The sequence below is a fragment of the Vanellus vanellus genome (assembly GCF_965231255.1).
Source record: "Vanellus vanellus genome assembly, chromosome: 2".
Classification (NCBI taxonomy): Eukaryota; Metazoa; Chordata; class Aves; order Charadriiformes; family Charadriidae; genus Vanellus; species Vanellus vanellus.
The window spans coordinates 88,597,533-88,619,717 of record NC_138906.1 but is presented as its reverse complement, the minus strand read 5'-3'; the positions used below and the strand labels follow the sequence as shown (position 1 = coordinate 88,619,717).

At 40.8% G+C, this 22,185-nt stretch overlaps 1 protein-coding gene across 2 annotated transcripts in view; it reads right to left on the bottom strand.

Annotated features, from left to right (window-relative positions):
• ANKH (ANKH inorganic pyrophosphate transport regulator) overlaps positions 1-22,185 on the bottom strand; it is a 102,689-nt gene that overhangs the window by 2,603 nt on the left and 77,901 nt on the right. For both annotated transcript variants that reach the window (XM_082499673.1, XM_082499674.1), the window contains exons 8-11: positions 20,493-20,588; positions 2,151-2,280; positions 1,034-1,157; positions 364-463 (exon numbers count right to left, since the gene is read on the bottom strand). In XM_082499673.1, coding sequence (XP_082355799.1) covers positions 364-463; positions 1,034-1,157; positions 2,151-2,280; positions 20,493-20,588 — 450 coding nt within the window. The remainder of the gene's footprint in view (positions 1-363; positions 464-1,033; positions 1,158-2,150; positions 2,281-20,492; positions 20,589-22,185) is intronic.

Genomic DNA, 22,185 nt, shown 5'->3' with positions numbered 1-22,185 from the left:
ACATGTACAAGCCTAAACCACGACAACATGCTGTAAAGCTTGGATGAGTAGTTCCTATGTCTCCATAAAGAAGCTATGTTGTACGGTAGTAGCAGATCTACAGTGCAAAACAGGTGGTGGCAAGGAGATAATACCCATGATACATGTTTTGAGTCCCATGGCCTGAATGCCCACTAGCAGTGGAAGGGCACCTTTTGGTTTTATTTCAACCCAAAGAATTCCCAAGTTGCACACTCTTGAAACTGCATGTGGAAGCAAGCCAAATTCAGTAAATGGGGATGCTGGGGTGTTCCATTTCAAAAGCATACTCTCAGTCTGAACTGAAATCCGCTTTCACCAGGTCCCGCAGAGCCTAATTCTTACCTGTTTCCGATAGACGTAACAGGCTGCTATTGCAACCATGGTGGATTCTCCTACAAAACCAGCTAGAAGGGATCCTACTCCAAGCGTGGCTCCATGAACTCTGTGGGCGGCATAAAAAGAAAGTAGTCACGGTTGTGTGAGAATGCATGATTCATAATTAAATTTCCACTGGCATATAGAATCAAGCTGTTGTTAGAAATATTTCCTTCAAAGACATAATACACTGGCAAAGAAAATAACTGGTATTTTAAAGGACTTTGTTTCTTAATGGCTTCACTGTTTAGTAAAAGAAACACATTATGAATCAAATTATGGACAAAGAGTGCTGCAGAATAGATTATTTAACTTATAAACAAGATATTCTTCCATTAGCTTTCTTAAGAGTGCATTTAATAGAATGGAAATAAATTCCCCTTAGGACACGTTTTCGCCTCTCGCATTTGCATATTTTTTCAAAAGGGTCATCATTATCATGCCTGCCTAGAGCAAAGTCACACTTGTAAATTTGTAGATGTTTCTTTTTCAGATATTGACACTATTTAGGCTTTATATTACAGTTAGTATTTGGGGAAAATGTTCTGAGATATGCAAATTCAGCTATCAAGTGACAGGAAACAGGAATGAAGAGGAAAGCAAACCCATCAGCTCTGTGGAGAAGAGAATGACTTACCCCAAGTAAGGCAGCACAATGAGACTAGCGATGAGGACGATGATCCGTAGCACTGAGCTGGGTGCCAACACAAATGTCTTCTTTAGAGTCATCAGCCAACCAGTCAAGTGTGCTCTGACAGTCACTGTTCATAAACAGGGGAAGGGGAGGGGATAGGGAGAAAGGGAGGCAAAAGTAGTAAAAAAAAAATCAGTCATCTCATGTGAAGCTTTTTCATGCAGAGAACACTGTTCAGAAATAACCATGGTGAAACTTGGTCCTGGTAACTTTGCACACTGGCAAACCCTACTAGAAACGAAGCAGATCTTGTGTCCAAACTAAAAAAAGCCAGTTATGGACAGCAATCTTTCCAAAGAGCTGTTCTCTTACAACCAATTTATTAGAAGGTCCATTCTGTTTTCTTCATTAAAAAACCTATTCCCTTCCCTAAAGAAATCATACCAAGGAAAATTTTCTATCTAGCTGCTGTGTGGCATATGGTGTAACAGCCAGGCGTAAAAAAAAGATAGCTACATGTACCTATTCTTATATTTGGAGTTTACATTTATTACAAAACTGTCTCGTCATACAAGCAGAAAACACTACATGATGCAGCATTTGATTACAGAAGTTACACATTTTTTGAGGGTAAACATCTTGATTACTGCTGCAAGTCTGTCTCTCTCTTGAACAAGGGCATAAACTTGTATTCTGTATTGTTTGTGCTCTGATGATACCTGAAAGTGCCACTGAGTCTGCGAGCAGAAGGGGAGACTAAGGAGGTGATGTTACTGCGGAGCTTGTCCTAGATGCTGTTCCAAACAGTTTATTTCAGTCTTGGCATGCATGTATCACTATGCCATTCATGTGTGTGTTCTTGGTCAGCTGCAACAGCCGGAATTCAGACTTTTGACAATCAGAAATCTGCCTAATGACAGACTGCTCTTACTGCAACATTTGTATCTTGACTACCCATGTAAATAGTCGTGGTCAACACCCAGCTTCAATAAAAAACATATTACTTATAATAGACATGCATTTAGCTACTCTTGTATATACAGCCATGTCAGGCTCTATGACCACACCTCAAGGCTGGTTTGGTTTTAAGGTTACAGATCGTTATTTTCTTATTTTTTACCTGGAACTGGAAAGAAGGAGAAGATGCGCAAAGGAACAACACACAGCTCTGCAAAAGCGAAGTCTACTCCAATTATGTCAACTAAAATCTTCTCTGACACGTTTGGCGTCCAAAACATCACAAAACAGAGCTAGGAAAACAAAATTAAGAAATGTTTCTATTTCAGAAGGGAAGCATAACAAAAGACAGAACGTCCTGGTCTAAAAGATTTGTTTACTCTACTGATGGGTATTTTTGATTTTAAATGAAGGAAGAAGATGGATACAAAGTAATAAAAATAAGTTTGCTTTTCTACAGTGTTCAGAGGTATGATGCAAGGAACAAGGTTTTCATCATCACTAAGACAGGTGTATTTTATGATGAATCACATTATTTAACTGTTCTATGTTTCGGCCTCTTTGCACATAGACTGAGGAAAGAAAACAACAAAACTTACATGTTAAGCAACAGTTCTGACTCAACAGTTTATGAAGCAGTCATAAATAAAAATAACACAGGCATGCAAGTCTAACAGAATATTTGCTGGACTTGGATTATACCAATTCAAATGTTACAGTTCAGCCTGACTGTAACCAAGAAGAAACTGGAGGGAAAGTTATAAAAGATTCTTCAGAGAACCACCCCAACCATCAACAATTGTTGAGGATGCTGAATGCTCCAAAAGTCATGACTGACTTTATTGCTCTTAGTAGGAGAGAAAACAGACAAAAAATACTGGAAAAGAAATAACCACCAGCAAAACATAAACATAGTCAGAATGATTTTCCTTTACTTTGAGAAATGTATTCAAAGCAATGTTTTTGCAACAACTGAAAGACATTTTCAAATGTTTAAATGCAGTAAGACTCTAGTGTACATACAGTATATTTATACTCAGCTTGCATTCAAATACACAGAGTACACAACTGTCCAAAAGAGAAGCATGTCGACTTCAGAAGCAATTCCTACTCTTCAGGCTCCTCACATACCAAGACTGATGCATATAGAAAGAACTTTTATGGTGCCTGCAAATGGTTGTACTTGAAAGGTCTAACTGCTATAAAAACAGTAAGACACTTGGTTTTTACAGTACTTGCTCTGTTAAGGTACCCATATTCCTAAACAGATATCAAATGTTATAGTAACTAAATATCTGAAGTACTCCAAGACCCAGAGATCTCACCTAAATCTAAGATTAGGGGTTTAAACACGCTGCTGATACTATTACTGTTAGTATGTAATATGCCCGATACCAAGGCAAAGGTGTTCAGTATAGTTCTGCAGACACGGTGCCCTCAGGCCACAAATCTGCCAGGTCGTCTTATTTTAAAGAGTGTGCTGTTTAGTCCATACACGAATGGAAAACTTCCATAAAAAACCCAAAACAAATGGTACAGAGGCAGTACATGTTGTTTCATTTTTTTGGTCAGTCCTGAGGCAGGGCTCCAGGCCGGGCTGTGGGGGGCTCTCAGCAGCTGGCAGGTCCAGATTCGGTTCAAGGCATTCACCGAAGAACAGTGCTGACAGCCCTTACAGGACTTTTTCTGTAAGAAGGGGTACTTGACATCCTTTCAAGTATAATTACTTTGTTATTTAATTGGGTTTTGCAATTAAAAAAGTGATTTCTTCCTGTTATTCTTGCAGTAAAGCAGATGTTAAGGAAGCAAGCTGACTGAACAGGGCAAAACTTGGAACCTTAAATGCTCTGGTACTCCTGTCAGGTTACAAACCAGTGTACCAAGTAAGTTATGCACACTGGCTGTACAATCTGATGGGTCTGTAAAACCACTCTTTTATAATTTAGCCTACAAGCTAGCATCATAGTTTCTAGCTTTTCTCTTATTATCCAGTTGTCACAACCCTACAGGTTCAGATGGCTTTTAAATTTAGTCTTTGAAGTCCCATTACCTCCAAGGCAGCTGGGATTTCACTCTCGTTCTTTGGTTGTGTGCCAGAGATTGTCCTTTCTGTTTAGCCTGCGAGTCCCCAGACCGCAGAGGTTTCCCAAAGTCCTTGACCGAATGGCCTGTGGGAGGTCTCACATTCTGACAGCCTGTGCGGTGAACAAAACATTTCACCTCCCTGCAAAAAGGCTCATCCTCAGTTTTCTTCCCGACTTCTTACAGTAAAATCCATTATTTATTTTTCACAATTGAATGTTTTACTTGACTAATTTGATGGTGTCTTGCAGTGTCTCTCCACCACCTATACAGAGATTAGTAAGTGGAGGAGGTAAAAGCAGAAGATGAACTGAGCATGGACTTTTCTCTGCTTTAGCCAGCACTTCTCTCTCCCTGCCAAACTACTTGCACAGGGTACAACTGAAGCAGAGGGGACAATCCAGGGCAGAGAAGGTTGTGTGGCTGAGAATCCAATTATTAAAAAGTAACTGTACAGTAACAGAGCAAATTCTTTCATTGTTGCAGACATCATTAGGCAGATTGCAGTGATTTTTACTCTTACTGCATATGACCTGTAAAGCAACCACACAGGGCATAGCTTGTCAAATCTTTCTTCAAAGTCCACTAACGAAATAAGATGCAAAGATGCCCACTCTTCAATTATAATTTGCTGTCTTCATGAAAGCAAAGGCCTTTACACTGCTTGTACTGCACAATGCCATTAGTATCCTACTGAGCAGTATAGTTACTGCTGCTGCAAGATTCCACGCAATTATGCTAACAGCAGTCTGCCCACTGCTAGCAAAAGGCAAATACAGCAGTCTTTCTTCCTTCAACAGCCACTTGAAAGAGTATTCTAACACAGTTAGACAGACACACAAATAAGTGACCAAAAGCCTTGTTTTCAATCTTGTTCTCTTTGAAGTTAAACTTTGTTTCTGGCCTTAATAAGAACAGACTCAATCTCCATCCAGCTCCTACAAGAGGAAGGTCAGTTTGCAAATCAGGCGTAATGACTTATGCCCAGGTGGTATGCAGTCATTCCTCCTCAGCTGTTGCAAACTGCAGTGTTCCCCGCTCCCCTCATCAGCAGAGTCAGTGCTGATAAATGGCTTCAAAGAGCACTTCTTATATAGCAGCTAGTGGGCACAGACAGCTGTGGCTGCTAAGCTCAAGAATAAGCAGTTTGAGGAGGTGAGGCATGGCAGCAGCAGGACCTTCTATTTTTGTCTCAACGTTTCCCTTTTTTGGTTGCAATATTGATAACTACTTTCATTTTCCAAAGAGATTCTTCTCTGTCGTATTATAGGCAGATGATATTCTCATTGCCCACAGGGGACAAAGCTGCAGGAAAAGAAATTAATGCTTCGCATCATGCAAGCCCTCTGCTATTTAACTTTTAGAGCACTTGCGACTTGGGAAGTTTCCATATTATTTCAAAGCCAAGTTCAAAATCTACTAGAAAGAAATAGGCTCTTCTTCAGGAAAACAGTAACACTAAACCTGCAAAGGCGGGAAGGTATCCCGCCTAGTGATTCTATCACAGATGAGGTATACTGAAAATAGGATGAAGTCTTAGCTTTTTTGTGGTGATGATGAGTGGTCTGCACGATGTTTGCAATTACCTTGGTAAAGGGCGAGGAGTGATGAGAAAGGAAGCTGGAGAAGATGGTAAAAGATTAAATTATGCAAGTAGTCCAGTGAAACAGGGAGAGTGGTACACACAGTTAGAGACGGGATCTACTCAGGAAAGATTCTAGGAAACAGATTTACCTATAGTATGTCTCCTATCTTTCTTTTCATTAAAAGAAAGTTTGTTACCCCCTCTCCCTTACTTCTTTCTGCATGTGTCTGCAAGGTTAAAAATAGAATAAATAGGCTTGGGTAGGGTTACAGTTATAATTTCATTTAATCTAATCAAGAGGTGAAGATGAAACAGTAAAAGCTTCCGCGCAGGCTAGCAACACACATGTATAATGGCACTGCAGCTTCAGGTTGCAAATTGCAGTTGACTGCAATGACTCTATACAGTAATGAATATTGTACTTGGCAACTCGGCTGAGGCATTTTAATGCTTTGGGAGTAAGGATTTTTCTTGCGGAATTCTAGTAACAGAGTTGATTTGATTTTCTGTTATGGTATGAGTGCAGCATGATATTAAAGGATAGTTTTGTTAAAGCCTTTGATCATTTAAACAGAACTTCAACTGAGCGGTGACGAGCGTTTTAAAAATACAGGAAAATTGAAGATATAAACAGCAGAGTGGAACACTACAGAGAATCTGCAGACCTGAGTAAAGACAGCAGTATTTATTATGGTGGTGTTAGCTCTGTATAAACAACAGTAGCCTAAGCATTTCTGGAAGCGTTTTAAATAATTTGAACTGGTAACTGGGTAACATGTCTTTAAGTGAGGTACAGTAGTAAAATTTGAAGGACTTTATTAAATATGTTACTAACTTACAGTGGCATAAGAAACTCAGTACAGCTGTACTAGATCAGACCAAAGCTCCAGCCAGATTAGTGCCATCTCCCTGCTAAAGGTCACTGGGCGTTTGCGTAAGGAAAGGGCACAAAGAGCAGGGCAAGCACAGAGTAAGGGACGCACTCCCCTGGCTGCATGGTCTGAGCTGCTGGCAGTTACAGCTTCAGGAGTTCAATAACTGTGGTGCACCTTCATCCCATGCAGCATTACGTTGTGCATACAAAATATCTTGATATTAATTTTTTTTTTTTAATCCAGTTTTGCACTAAAAAAAGTCAAAAAACCCTCTCACTTGTGGCTTTGACACTCTCAGTAAGTAGGTGTCCTTACTTTCATGTGGAACCTCAGCTAGCAAATTCAATGTCTAGGCATATTAAAAGGTTAGACATCAAAAACTTCTGCAGTGGACAAGCCTGAGAGAATGGCAGGGAAAGTACCAAACTGCTAGTGCTCAGTCCAACTTCTCTGTAATCTCTTTTCTTAAGTACACTTCATGCATTTGACTTTCACAAATGATTGTGAGAAAAGACTGTTCATGAGAGTTTGTTTCAGATGCTGAGTGTGCAAGTTTGAATGCCAGTAGTTCTTGAAAACTAACAGTCTTTTCATAGGCTCTGCATCTCCTGGAAGCTGTTTCCATTTATTCTGGTTGCTGACAGGGATTACTAAACCTCAGAGACCCACTACATAATGCATTATAATACATTATGCTAACAAAGGCTATTGTCGTGTGTATAGTAATCTGCAGGGTGCTAGACTGATTTGCTTTTAGGCACTTGTAGAAAGCTGCCTGTCTTTTGGGACATCCATTGATAAATATAAGGCACAAAAGAGTATTCCAGTGAGCTACGAACAACAGTGCAACATTTCTAGACTTCAGTGCTGTCTCCAGTTAGAAGAAATACAGCCTGATGACAAAGACACGATATGGCTCTACGTTCCTCAGAAAAAAGTTATGGAATCCAAAATGGATGTTTTTTTTAAAAACATGCTAGACATACACCGGCCTGGAATGAGCCGGGAATAACAGATTTTGCCAGGAGGAAGGGTATAGTTAACCTGTTAAAGGTTTTTCAGTGATGATATGCAGTTCATATTTATCTCCTGCAAAACAACTCTCAGCAGATGTTTCCTATCATTTATTGAACTTGCTATATTTGCAGATGTATGGCTGTTCAAGAGCAGTGTTTTACCCTCAAAATATTGTTCTATGTATGTATTGGGGATTGCATCCTAACTAATTTAACTGATGGCTTGTTCATGACCTCTCTATGCTCATTTATGCTATGTGGTGCCCAGTGAGGGCAGAGGAAATCTACTTCATACCTTATTACACATCTCAGCTTTGAATTGCACCTCAAATCTTTGGGACAGTACCAGTTAAGTTTATCGCTTCTATTAATATGGAAGAATGATTTGCCAAACATCTTTATGGCTTCTCTTTCTCACACAAGCAGAACTTCCATAATTCTATCTCCTTTCAGTGCTTGTATCACACTTACAAGATGAGCTAATCTCGCAGATATGTTTCTAAGTCAAAACACTATCTTGTTCTAACTTGCATCAGTGTGAAAAACTGATTTTGACTCGTCTGTTCAACATTCTATTTCGCAAGATGTTGGAAAAAAATACATTTGTTGAATTTGTTAGTGCTGTTCTTATGGCTATTCCAAATCCATACCTTCATTGACCTTGAAAATTTAGTTCTCTAAATGACTCTGTAGTACTGGGACTTGTCACTCAAAAACTTACTCTAGTATCTCAATGTTAAAGGAAACCGCACTTCTCCTCTGTATTTTTAGGAAAAAGAATAAAAGTAACAACAGTTTTGAACTGTTAACTACTAGTACTGAAACTATAGAACTAGTTATTAGTTACACCCCTTTTCAGACTACAGGTGGAGTGTGTTTCCATGTTGTATATAGCTGTGCAATAGAATACAAATTCCTAATACCTCCTGAAGCACTCATTCCACTATGCAGTCTCTCAAGTAGCTGAACAACATGGAAAGTGTTCAACACGGTTCTTACGAAGGAAGGAGATCCAACTACTCATCGATTTACACAAATAAAGGATTTTGTGTTTTATTGCGGACCAAGAAATCAAGAAGTCTAGGCTTTATCTTAAAGACATTATTCCCTGTTGATCGGAAATCACATGTGAGTTTAACATGAAAATAATCAAATGAAAAACTTTTTGCCTTTAAAGACTTGGGGTTTTTTTATTAGTGCTTTTTTTTTTTTTTTAAGCATGTGGCTATAAATAATCATGAAGTTCTTTGGAAGCTGTGAAGGAACTGCTGGGCATGGTACGACACTAGAGGCCAGTATCACTGGCTTCCTATGGAAGCTTACTGCACACCACTGCCTGGCCCACACCAGAATGAACCTGCAGAATCCTATGCTACCTTTGCTGTAAATCATGACAGAGAGCGGTCTTAGCACAGCTACCCCAGTTTTGGCAGTCTTAAGGAGCTTTTGACATACAGCTTTTGACATAAAAAAAAAAATAAAAATCTGATCAGTCTAAATGGAGGCATTGAATATTCCCACAGTCTGACACTCTGTTGGGGTATCACGATGACATGCTCACGTGTCCTGTAATTCTGAAGCAGGCAGAAAGTGGGTCCTTTTCTTCTGTGTGAAATGTAAGGTTTTCAAGATCAGACTAGCCAAAGCCCCAGGGAACCTGCCCTGACTTCACAGCTGACCCCGCTCTGAGCCAGAGGCTGGACCTGATGAACTCCTGAGGCCTTTCCAACCTGAATAATCCTGTGACCCTATGAAGCAAAAAGCCCTGGATCTGTGCGCAGTAAAAATGTCAGACCACAGTCGTATTTGAAAGCAGTTTATTGTAATGCTGATGACTTGAATCACAAGGACATTCTTTTATAGCAATTATCCCTCAGGCGCATACAAGTCAGTATAGATTTCTCTGAAATTTGTGTTCTGCGAAGGGTGGCGTACAGCTGAAAACAGCTGTTATAAAATTTGTCAAGCAGCAGGGGGAGCAAAAGAAACCTGAGCCTGCCTGCGGGAAAACTCCCTAACTTCACATCTTCTCCTGAAATAATTGGTTTCTACAGATCTAAGTCTCCCCATGCCTCCCTCAGCTTTCCTTATAGTTCAGAGTGACAGTGCACGACATTCTTCAGAAATAAAGCTAGGTCCAGCAGCTGCAGAATACACTGACTCTCTGACAGCATTAACGTGATACCACATCTGCTTTCTCACCAACTGCTGCTGAAAATCCTTAGGTGGTATTTTTCAGGCTGGTTTGGGTCACTACATTGTTTAAGCTAGTCAGTGTATCTCCTCATTGAATTATGTTGCTTTAACTTTTATAGAAAGCAGGATATTTTACAGCCTCACTTTAAAAAAGCTTGAATAAACCAAAGCTCGCAGATTCCTAATCTCTCTGTGAAAACTGTCGACTTTACAACTTAGACATTTTCTTCCGTCCTGAGTTTTCTGCAGCCCTTCCTACTTCCTATTGCGATTACAGAGTTTGAGCAGAAACACACTCTAGTGACAATTTTTGACCCTTCCTCTTCTGCTTGCTCCAGCAACTCATGCAGAATAGACCCTTTGTGTGAAACCTGAACAATCATGAAGGAGACATCAGTCTCCACCTCACTGGAGCAAACAGAAGTCCTTTGTTCTGGGACAAAGGGTCAGTGCGGTACCATGGATGGGACAAGGCCCTTGTGAAGATTTTATAAAGTCAGCCTCTGGTGGTCCAGCATCTTCCTGAGCAGGCAGGAATGCTTCCACTCGTGTCTGAAATAATTTTTACTGAAGCGGGAACTAAACCTGATCTTGAAAAGGTAAAAAGCTTTTTGAGCAATTGTCTGCCAACGTGTCATTTTCCAATTGTTATTTTTGAGCCAGCAGCCTGAAGATTAAAAAAAAAAATAATCTGGGAGTTAAGAGATGGGCAAAATCAAAGCAGTGAAAACAAGCTCATCCACTGGATGGGTGGTATTATTTTAAAAGTTGTCCTTGGCATTCATATAATGTATAACTGTAAAGTAAAGTATAAAGAATATGGATTTAGTCTGAAAAGTTAATGCTGTTTTTTTGAATGTGAAAATCCTAGCTAGGACTTGTGAGATCAATACACTGAGGCTGTAATGAAGCCATTGATGAAATAAGATTGCGGACTGTGGGGGAAATCTGTCCCTCTTTTTCTATTTCCTTTCTTTGTATACTCATGACAGATAATGACACTGAACTCAGTCACCCAGGGAATTCCAGATAGTGGCACAGTTGGTGGCTGGCTTTGTGTTCTCTGAGAGGGACCATTTTCTTGCCACGACATTTCTTCCTGTGGACTTTACTGCCTCTCAGCCCTATTATCCCATGACTCTAATAAAGCCCAGTTATAACCCTTCACAATAAAGCAATGCAGAAATTTAAAATAAAGACAGCCAATAAAAGATAAGAAAACATGAATGAACCTTGAACACAAACCCAGTGGCCTCTGCAATGCCTTAAACTTTTGGCTGCTTTTTGACCTGTGACACTGAATGTCATGTACATACGGTGGCAGCAGAACATGGTTCCCATGCATGTTTCCCTTCATTCATCTTCAAACTTGGAAGGAAACACTGCATGGAAAGCTAAATAATGCTATACAGCACTTCGGTTCTGAAGAAAAAGCAGTTTGTACTGTTTCTTAAAGCCAATTGCTAGCCATGCCTAAGCTCTTCTTTGTTATAAAAAGGTATTCCTGAAAGCAAGCAACAAATACCAGGAACGAAGGGATACACTGCAGCAGCTGCTCTGAGTCTGAAGCCCTTCAGCACCACACAAGGGGAATTAATTATTTTCACAAGCAGAAAAGGAGATATTCAGGGAAAATCTCCAGTTGAGGAGAGCTGTAAGCATGACCTTGGATAGGGGAGGATGAACTACTGCTTTAATCTGGATGAACTGGACAATGTACTATAAAGTACAGTTGCTTTAAATGTGGTGGAAGGGAAATGAGGATAGGCAGTATTAATCTATGATTTGATATTGTGTGATGCATTGAAAAATTTCAGTTACTATTCAAACTCTAAAGTTCCATAGCCAGACTTAACTTCCCTAAAAAAAACAAACAAAAACCCCCACAAAAATCATATAACCTTGGTCAGCTTTAGAAAACAACAAAGGCTTGCTCTAGTTAATGTAGTAGCACAAGCCACTTTAAGAAAGTTGGCTCTTAAATAATCTTCCATTTATAAATTCTAATGCAGTGTTTGGTAACTGATATGCTGGAACTACAATGCTGCAAAATGCTCCAGCTCATGTCCCTGGCCATATTTCTTAAAACACTAGCACCTCAAAAACTGGCAAGCATTATTGCCATCAGAAGCTGTGTTACCTTTTTGATCCAGAATTCAAATTTTTTATTTCTGCAGAGTAACTTAGCCTGTGCAATGTTATAGTTTGAGCACATTAACACTGATAAACTCACAGATTTCATTATTTACATGAAAAAAATCATCATGATGAATTCTGCTTTCCATGGTGGGGCTAAGCTGTTTCCTCTAGTGAGGCAGAAATGCTACAGTAGCCAAATCCTCAAGACAGAAGAGATGAATGAAGTTTACAACTGGGTGTCATATTGCAGGAAAGATGTAGAGTATTGGAAAGGCCAAGGAAGTTAAAGTACGGTTTCTCCTTTTCAGACCCTGATGCTATTCCTTCAACCACGAGTCAAAAATTAATGAAAAAATGAGACTGTTAACTTCAGTCCATTTGTAACTACTTGTTCAGCTGCTGGGCTCTCCTGCACAATCACTGCACAAAGTCTACATCTTTGTGTCTCTTTTTAGCATTAAATACTCTTATATTTCACTCCCCCTCCCTCCCGCCCCCCTTTCCCAGTTCCCAGCTTGGCCCTGATGGGCCATCTTCTGAACATCTGCTATCACTCATCTATATGAGAGGTGAGATGTGCAAGTGGGAAGGTTTCAGCATTGCCTGCAGGTCAGGAGTAAAGCACAGAGAGGAACGCCTAAATTAAAGACTACAGAAATCACCACTTTGTTCTGAAAAAGCTTTCTTTAGCTCGTGGACTAAGAACCAGCATTAGCAGCCCAGAATGTATACAGCTATCAAAGCTGTAAGAGATGTAATAACCAGGTGATTTTCTCAGGTAGCAACCCTCTCTCAATTGCAGAGAAGAACTGTGGCATCAGTCACAAGGAAATAGAAACAGTATCCCTTGCTTTTTCTTGTTCCCCTTTCCAGCACCTGTATCACCTGAAACCATGGAGATTAGGCAGCAGATACTTGGATGAAGGTCTTTTAAGTGAGAGTGAAGGAGGAATAATGAAGTAAAAGCCCTGACAGTGTCTTGCATCGGTCATAACTTGCAAATCACTTTGCTCTAATCTAGGTTGATCTTTACCAAACTTAACCAAGCATGTGCACAGAAACCTTCTCACTCTGTTTGCTAAAATGCATGAAGGCGCGGGCATAAACTCTAGTATTCCTATATTTTCTTGGTAGCTGACAGTCTAATACTGATTTCACAGTAGTAGTGGTAACTGACCTTACTTTCTTTAAGAAAGGGGAAAAAAAAACCCTACATTTTTGTGAAAGTATGTTTACATATACTGCTTGTGGCAAATTCCATTTCAAAAAACTTCTTTGCATACCCTCTGGCTACAGTGAAGCTGCCTGAGGCATCTAAAAATTAAAGCTAATCTCCTGTCGGGTCCTGAATGCAATTTATGGTCTCTCAGCCTTGAAATACGACTGTTCGGGTGTTTGGTCTCCAAAAATGGAAACAAAGCGAAGCGCATGAGAGATTTTTAGGTATTGCAACACATTAAGTGCATTCATGGTGGCTAAAAGTCAGCCTGTGTGGGACTCCAGAAAGCAACCAGGTGACAGGCAGCGAGAGATGCCTACTGCATGGAACTGCCTTGCAGTTACATCACGTTATGGACACTTCTGCCTTTGACAGGTTTCATCAGTGAAACAGAAACATGTTCCTTGGCGTTTCTCAATATGCAAGCCTAATTCATACTACCCTGAATGCAAGCTAAGGATGCCTAGTAGGACAGCAGTCAAGTCTTGCTGTGGAGATGCAAGGAATCCTTTAACTTCTGTCCTTTACCAACAGTTGCTTTATGTCTCATTGTTTAGCAGGACAGCGTAGCTGAAAACATCAAATATATCACTGTCTTACATATGCAAGAGCTTTACTCAGGATACTTTGTCATGCGGAAAATGAACTCATAGGTAAATGCAGAAAGTGCTATGAAATGGCATATTTATTAAACTAGAAATTGAAAATTTGAGATCAAATGGGACTATTGAAAACTGGATAGTCTTTGGTGACCCTCAAGTGAAAAATCAGCTGCAGGACCGATAGCTGGGAAATAACAAGATTTGCTGAATTCAACTGGAAATTAAACAACTATTGAGTAAAAACTGTTTGACAGATGCATATCATCAGCGTGGGATTGTGTCAATAAACCAATGCTATTTCAATAATACACTGAATTGGCACAAATATTCTGTCTCCACTCACGTGGGCTCCGCCAGTGCCTACATTTCACTGGCTGGTGAAGCCTTGCTGATCAACAGGACAGGAGAGTTGGCAGATGGTACCCACTTGCCACTTGGCAGTTCCTAGTTTGGCATAACCAAATCCAAAGCAGGGCGCAAAAGCTTGGGCATCTGGAGTTGCCTTTTAAACAGATGAGGCTTCTCAGCCTGAATGAAGCAAAGCTGCTTCTCTTCCATGGTGACTGGGTCTAGCTCTTACAGAATTAAGTAGAATGCAGCAAGTACTGAGTCCTGTATTCTGTACCTTAATGCTTTTATATAGGGAATTTTCCCTGCTACATTGGCTTCCTTGTTCTTGACCAGGGTTTTCTTCTTATCTCCTATGTGCTTGATGATCAATTATAGATAACCAAGCAGATGATGACTGGAGATTAGGCAAATGATGGGATGTCTTGCAGTAAACTGTCATCAAATGGGACAGAGACTTTCCTTCTCCCCTCTTCAGGCTGAAACTGACTTATTTCATCACAGGGACCCAGCAAAAGAAACTTTGTCACTCTGGAGCCCTCTCTGCTGTTTTACAACTGGGACGGGATCCCTCTATTGAATCTTGCAAGATCAGTTAAAGAGCCTACGGTCCCTAGCAGCCTCTCCCACTTTTCTGCCCATGGCTGGGGGGAAATAAGAGGTCAATAAGTCAACATGTTAAATGCTGCAGGTTAAAATTTCTGATCATTATAATACAAAAAACTCCACTTACAATTATACATTACTACACTCTGCATATGATTATATACTTATCAGATACATATAATTCCATACACTATATGTCACTATATAAGATGAATATAGCGGCCAACTGATGGTAGCTTATGCTGCTGTGCTACAAGATGTAAGCACTGACACAATGCCTGCGTGCTGCTCTTCCTAAGGGGCTGATAACATCCAGCAAATGAAAGAAACAGACAGTTGCCAATAGTAACTCCTTAAACTACAGATGCTCATCAGCAGGAGCCCCTAGAAATCAATATGTGTTTTTCTCCCTGTCAAAAGGATAAGTTCAGATATGAATATAAATATTACATTCTATTTACAAAAAACCTGTAATTTTTATTATAGAATATAAAAATGTCCTATCATATAATATAGGAAGTAGTACTGTAAGTATTAGAAACATTTTAAAACTATCGTTAGACTCCTCAAGAATGGACAAACCTGACTGTAAAGCAAGTGACATTTTGACACGTATTGACACACACTTAATCAACTCTCAGGCCCAAACATATAAGCCAGTAAACTGACCAGCACGCTGACTGTTTGCTCCTAAGGACATTAAATTTAAACTTTCACTGAGATTTAAACCTAATGCAGGTTACCTGGCATTTGAATTTGGTTACCACAAGACAAATGATGCATATCAATTTGTTCAGCTTAAGTGCCTAAGTCTTCACTTTAGATGAAACTTCATGGCAATGTTTGGGGTTTTTTTCATTTTGAAAAAGAGATTTACAGTTTTTACTAGTTTGTCTGTGGTTTGTAACAACTAAGTGTGAAATTTGTAAGCCTTGCATAAACCACACACACACACGAGTATAAATGTGAAAGCTTTCCCTCCGCTGTATCTTTCAGTCTCCTTTTGAGATAGAAAGGAATGAGAAATCACAGGGCAACCTTGAACATCTGGATTTTGTTTCTTAAGCAGTGTCTGCTAATTAAGTATAAGATAGTATTCTACACAATTAGCTTCTCCCCTTAATCAGTCTGTTTATTCATGAAAACTGCTACTTTCCCTGTTTGTCCATAACTACATGTCCATTTGAAAAAAGAGCAAAGCAGCATTGAAATTCCTTTTATGAGAGCACTGGTGCTATTATACTTAAAGCTGGAAAGTGCTTTGAGCAGTTTCTAATAGAACACATGATAAAACTGAGGAGTACTGTGCAGCTCTCCTGCTGACAAACGGATGAAAATGGCATGGCGCGCACAGCACGTCACCCTTGGCACCTTGAGCCTGTCTTATTGGTAAGGGAAAACCTGTCGTAACACATAGAGCACTCAAGAATATGAAGATACAACTGGCCACGTGTCTTGCTGACACTTTAGTTAACAGGAACCATGCAGCTAACAGGAGCTGGTGTTTGGAAGCGTATCCCTGAAGCACTGTGGTCTGTCCCAGCTGGGTCTGTCCCAGCTTGAAGAGGAAGCTGAACTGAATAGCACAGTTCACTAACTACTGCTGTAAGAACTGATTGCTCCTTCCGTATAAACAAACAGGTAACTACAGGCTATTCTGGGTCGGTTTTAGTGACGGTGAGCGAGGGAGCTTTCACAGTGGTCTCTGAGTAATGGCTTCCTCAGATCAGCATCTTGCATGCTCCTCATGCAGTGATGTTGCTTCAGCCACGTAGAACCGGATGCGTTTTTAGCCCAATGGCAGTGACTTAAATGAGGGTGCTCACAGCTCTTGTTAAGTAAGACATCACTCGCCTTCCAAGCTGACTCTGAGACATGAACAGATGCCACTGCTCCCAGTCTCCTCAGAGAGTTCTGTGTCCCAATTTCCCTAGTGCTCAGGGCACACAACTTCACCGATTTGCACAGGGTTTGCACACAGACGTGTGCGTGAGGGCATGGCTGTGACCGCCGCATGGAGTCGGCAGCAGCAGGTGCAGTGAAGGAGCTTGTGCCCTCCCAAAGGAACCCTCTGCTCATCGCTGTCATATAGCAAGTACTAACTAACATGAAATCAGGCTGGGAGGCCTTGCAGCCCAAAGGCAGATGACCAAATGCTAATCATGTGGCTGCCAGCAGCTAACGTTAGCCAGGGAAGCAGATCTTAACTGACTGCAACTTCTGTGTCATCACAGAAGACCTAACGAAGAGCTAAACTGGGAAATGGGGACAGAAGAAAAAGAAAGAAAAAGAAAGAAAAAGAAAGAAAAAGAAAGGAAAAGAAAGAAAAAGAAAGAAAAAGAAAGAAAAAGAAAGAAAGAAAGAGAAAGGTAATTTGGCAGGAGCTGTGCCCTTCAGGCTGCCTTGGAAAACCCCTGAGTCCTGCACTGTGTTGTCTGAGCTCAAAGACACCACTGCTATTCTGAGAAAGCCCTTGCTAAAAAGCAGCCTATTTGCTGTTACTCCTGCTGGGTAAGGCAGGGTTCTTTTGAGTAGCTCACTCGTCGCACAGCCTGCCCCCCTACGCACAGCTCACGAGCCAGGGAATGCTCTCCCCTGACAGAGCAAACCTTTGCTGCAATGGAGAAATGCAGTATTTTGGAACCGGACAAATTATTTTGGGATTTCTGCACTGTACGGAGGCTGACACATCCCACAACCAAAGGGATGTGTGCTATAAATGCACCAGCTTTCTTTCTCGGGAGTCTCTGTCTTCGCTTAGTTTACAACTGCGCAAAGACTGCAGGGCTGACTTGTAGGGTCATCTGAACAGGTCTAGCATTGAACCAAAATGTTTAGTTCTTCAACAGCATTATCTAGCAATGGCAGCAAGACTTGCATTTGGAGCTTTATCTCTACTTATATACAGAAAGAAGTATTTTTGCCTGAAGTGCCTAAGGGCAATGAAGTAACAAATAATGGCAAGCAGCATTATGCACACTCTTTAAGTTGAGAGTAAATTACCAAGCGTGCCTTATTTTCTAAAATCAGAACCAGCCCCTTAATTGTATGGGCAAAATTCTTCAGCTTAGTCCCTTCCCTCTGCTATATAAATTTTACATACAGTTACATAGCCACAAAACAGGGCTGTTGGAAGGAGTTACCGCTTACAACCAAAACTACATCAATATGACTAATCACATCGGATCTCTTACAGATTGGGAGTCTAATGGCTTCTATTTAGAGCCTTTAAATAAAACAGCTTGTCTACATGTTTTTCTCAAAGCAATGCAACTAATTGCCATTTTTGAAGAAGCAGCTTTAATACTCACCTGATGCTTCAAAGCCATGAGACAGTACTTATGATCACACTCCGTAGAACACATTTGCGTGCTGCCCAGTCAGCCTGGGAAAGCTCAAGTGTGGCCCTTCAGATGCCATGAAGATTTAAAAAACCCACAAAATTATGTTTCTTAATGGAATTATGCCTTTTTTTCTACTCTTACCCAATACTGCCTCTGTCAACAAAGGTGAAAAAGTGCTTCTGCTGTAGTACGTTTACAATACTTCTTGTGCAGGCATAACTGGTCTGTGGAAGGAGGTAGGACATTTTGCTTCCAAATCTATGAAATAGCATGTCTTCAAAGACTGGGAGGTTTCCCAGGGTTTTATACTGGGAGGGTACTTTCCTGCATGGTTGCTGCTCATACTAAACGTTTCACTGTTATTTTTTCAGGTGGTTAATGGACTTTCTTTATCTTTCCATCTTCTGGAATCCTTCTATAGATCATCCACTGAAGAATGGATTCACATGACATGTCTAACAATTTGACTTGTTTTGATCTCTTGGTCAGCCTGGGAGCCTGTTTCCCACTTTCCCTCTGATCCCAAAGAACAGGATGTTACCTACAGCGATGCCACTAGACTAACTGCCATTTGTTGAAGTAGATCGTCTCCAGAAAAACACGGCAACCACTGATGGCCACAGGAGTTCAGTTACAGTGGCCATCTGATCTGGCTGCAACAGAGGCAAATTTGAAATCAAGTTCCTTAGAACCTGTGGCACATAATAACTTGAGTCATACCAACGTCTACTGAGCTTGTGTGCTGAAGCATTTACAGGTTCAAGCCTCAAACCAAACTGAATCTTTAAAGCTCATGTGTCTATTTTTCTGCTCTGCCTGTTGACAAGCAATCCTAAGAATCTGTCACTAGTAGGCAAAAATAGAAACAGGACAGGAAAAGTTATGGACCTTAAAAGCATTTCTGGAATTTCAGTGTGGACAGATCTGTCATGATGAGCTTATGAAAGAACTGCCCTTGAGAGTACTATGGAGAACCTTTTGGAAAAAAAAACACTCTGAAAAGTTACAAAAGAAAAGCCTATTGCAGTAATTAAAAATTACTCTGCAGAGGATGCTGATGGTAATGTGAGAAGCTCGTAATCTACAGAACTCAAGTAAGCTGACAAATGGCCAGAAGGGTTAAGAAAACAGTTAGTTCAGAGAAAGCTTTGAGATTGAAATAGTATTCTCAGAACAATTTATAAAGACAAAAGCTTGCCCCTTCGTGGGTCTCTAGCAATACGGACAGACTTCAAGGGAGGCTCCAGCTGTAGAGAACATAACCTTGGCCTGGCGCAGCACACAAGAGAAAACCTTAAGGTGTGTGATGGAAGATAACATGAAAGCTGTGGAAAGCCTCCAGACAATGGCCAATTCAGCGGAGGCATATGTGTGTCTCCGTTACGTGATGTAGGAAATACAAATTAGAGCCAGAGCTGTTGGTCTCTAAGCCACATGAAAAGAGTTCAAGCTTAAGACTAGAAATTAATAGACAGAAAAGATGCCACATCAACTCATGCAATTCTGTCTTTGATGGTGGCCAGTTGTAGCTGTCTAGGGAAAAAGTATAGGAAATAAAGAGGGACTTTTTACAAGTGCATGCAGTGATAGGACGAGGGGTAATGGCTTCAAACTGGAAAAGGGTAGATTTACAATAGATATTAGGAAGAAATTTTTCACTCTGAGGGTGGTAAGGCTCTGGAACAAGCTGCCCAGGGAAGCTGTGGAGGCCCCATCCCTGGAAGTGTTTAAGGCCAGGCTGGATGGGGCTTTAAGCAACCTGGTGTAGTGGGAGCTGTTCCTGCCCATGGCAGGGGGGATGGAACTGGATGATCTTTAAGGTCCCTTCCAACCCAAACCACTCTATGATTCTATGAAAATTTCTCCCTGAATGCCAGCCCCTTGCAATGTTTCCCAGCACAGACAAGATCCTTTTGTCAGTGTCAGCACTATCTCCAAAATGGCCCTTTTTAGTTTGAGAGTAAACAAAACCAACATGCATGAAAGTACCCCCAGCATGGAAGACCAGCACCATGCAAGGCGTCAAGGAACAGCTACTGCATTTTCGACACATGCTGCCTTTCCCAACGCCCACAACAGATGAAGGATGCCCAGGGACCGGCTGCCATCCCACTGCACATGAGACAAATGTGGCTTTTCATTTTCCTGACATGCTGGTTACCGGAAGTTTTGCTCATTAAAAAAAAAGAGAAAAAAAGAAAAGCAGATCTCTGATATCTCCTTGCATGTGGAGGCTGACTTGAAATGAAAGGTAGTGAGAATTAAATAAAATAACTCTAGCCCTTAAGATATCTAGCCTGAGCTAATGATAGCTGATTTTCTTAGTACTCCAGTACTATGATCACACTCCCTCCTCCAGATAAAAGCAACAGAGCTTCATAAGAAAAGACAACTCATCTTTCTTGAACTGCTAGTGCTTTTAGCATTATTAGGTAGAGGAGATGATAATTTTCTGGTTGAGATGAAAGCCAGAGTTGAACAAAGGTTTCTTACCGTTAAGGATAATGCCATGCAAACAAAAGTGAACTTCTTGATATGTGTCGCTGTGACGGTGCTGTTGGTGTTCACCAGTTTATTGCTGGGGTTATTCTAGGGTGAGAGAAAGAGATAACGAGCATTAGCTTGGCTCCAGACTACTGCGAGGCTGACGGCACCAGGGTCATGTGTTGGACCTGACTGTCTGTGCGCGTGCAAGCCTGTCTTTGCTGGTTTGCTTTTTAACCTAGAGCCTTCTGAGTACTTTGTAACATCACAGAATATTTTCCGCTTAAACTGACAGCAACTGCTCCTATGGTCACTGAGGGCTGAGTAATCTCCCTGCTTTTCCAAGGAGTAAGTGCTATTTAACAAATTCAGCTTTGAAAAATGGTGGTAGCTTTTTCTAAGGAAACTCTACATGATTTTTTTTTTACCTTAGTTTGAATTTTGTAGCATGTTTTCACAGTAAAAATAGGATTCTATTCCTTTTTACCACACAGTGGTACCAAATCGGTACACCAATGCAAGCACCCTTACTGATCCAATTAGACAAGTAGGTAATATAAACAAAGGTCCTGGAACAGCTGGCTCCGTTAATGCAGTTTAATGAAGAGAACATAATTAGGACTATTAGATGTTCTACCTTGAACATGGGCTCTGTACTCACATGGTAGCAAAGTTTTATTTAAAACAACAACATAAACCCTCTTCCAAATGTCTAATATAGCAAATGAAGCTGAAGATTTAAAATTGCCCTTGGAGAACACATAAAAACAAACTAAAAAACTGTGAAAGGTGAGGACGGGACATCAAAAGCAGGGCACCATTTGGAGCCCCGTACCAATAGGCTGTTGGGTCATCTATTGCACTCACCCTGTGGCTGTTTAAGAAATAAAGGTATGTGCCCACGCCGATAAAAACCGTACCATGAGACGTTGCACAACATTTATTCATCCTTGATGTAACTCAGGTAGAACAGCAGTAACTGTCACATGGTCAGCCTCCTAAAGGAGGTTAAACTTACTCGCAAGAGAAATAGGAACTTATGCAAACACATCTTGGGAGGGGACAAACCGAATGTGATCTCTGTGAAGGGTACACCGCTTCACACACATTCAAGTAGCTGATGGAATTTTGCAATTTAAAGCTTTCATGGTGATCAGCGCAGGGATGGCACCTGCACAGCCCCATACTCCTGCTTAAGTATCTCCTTGGGTGTATGAGGACGCATGTATGCAACCCAGACCCTAAGGCAGGAAGCTAGTCCCACGCCTGCCCTTTTTGGGAACAGTTTAGGAAAACTCTCTGTGAACATTTTTTCCACGCATCTTTTCTTATTTCTAGTGTTTCTGAAGAAATACTTTGTTACTGTTAGTTTTGATATATATGAGGATAGGCCTTGCTTACATCATTCACCAGTTTTTAAAAGAACTCTGCTGCATGGCTCAACTTTCTAACAAGGCTAAAATAACAGAGAAGGAAAGAAAGCACACCCAAATCCAGTAATCCAAAATGCCTGTGAAGAAAAAGGGCTCTTGTTTGATCCTACCTTGCTGCTGCTAACTCTGCCCTTGCTGTACTTTGCCCTTTGCTGTAACTCTTGACCATGTACTCTTTATTCCTCTCTTGTGCATTTTAGTTCTTGAATCAAAATACTACGCAGATTATAGAGCAAAAAGGGTATCCACTCCCATCTATTAATCAGATA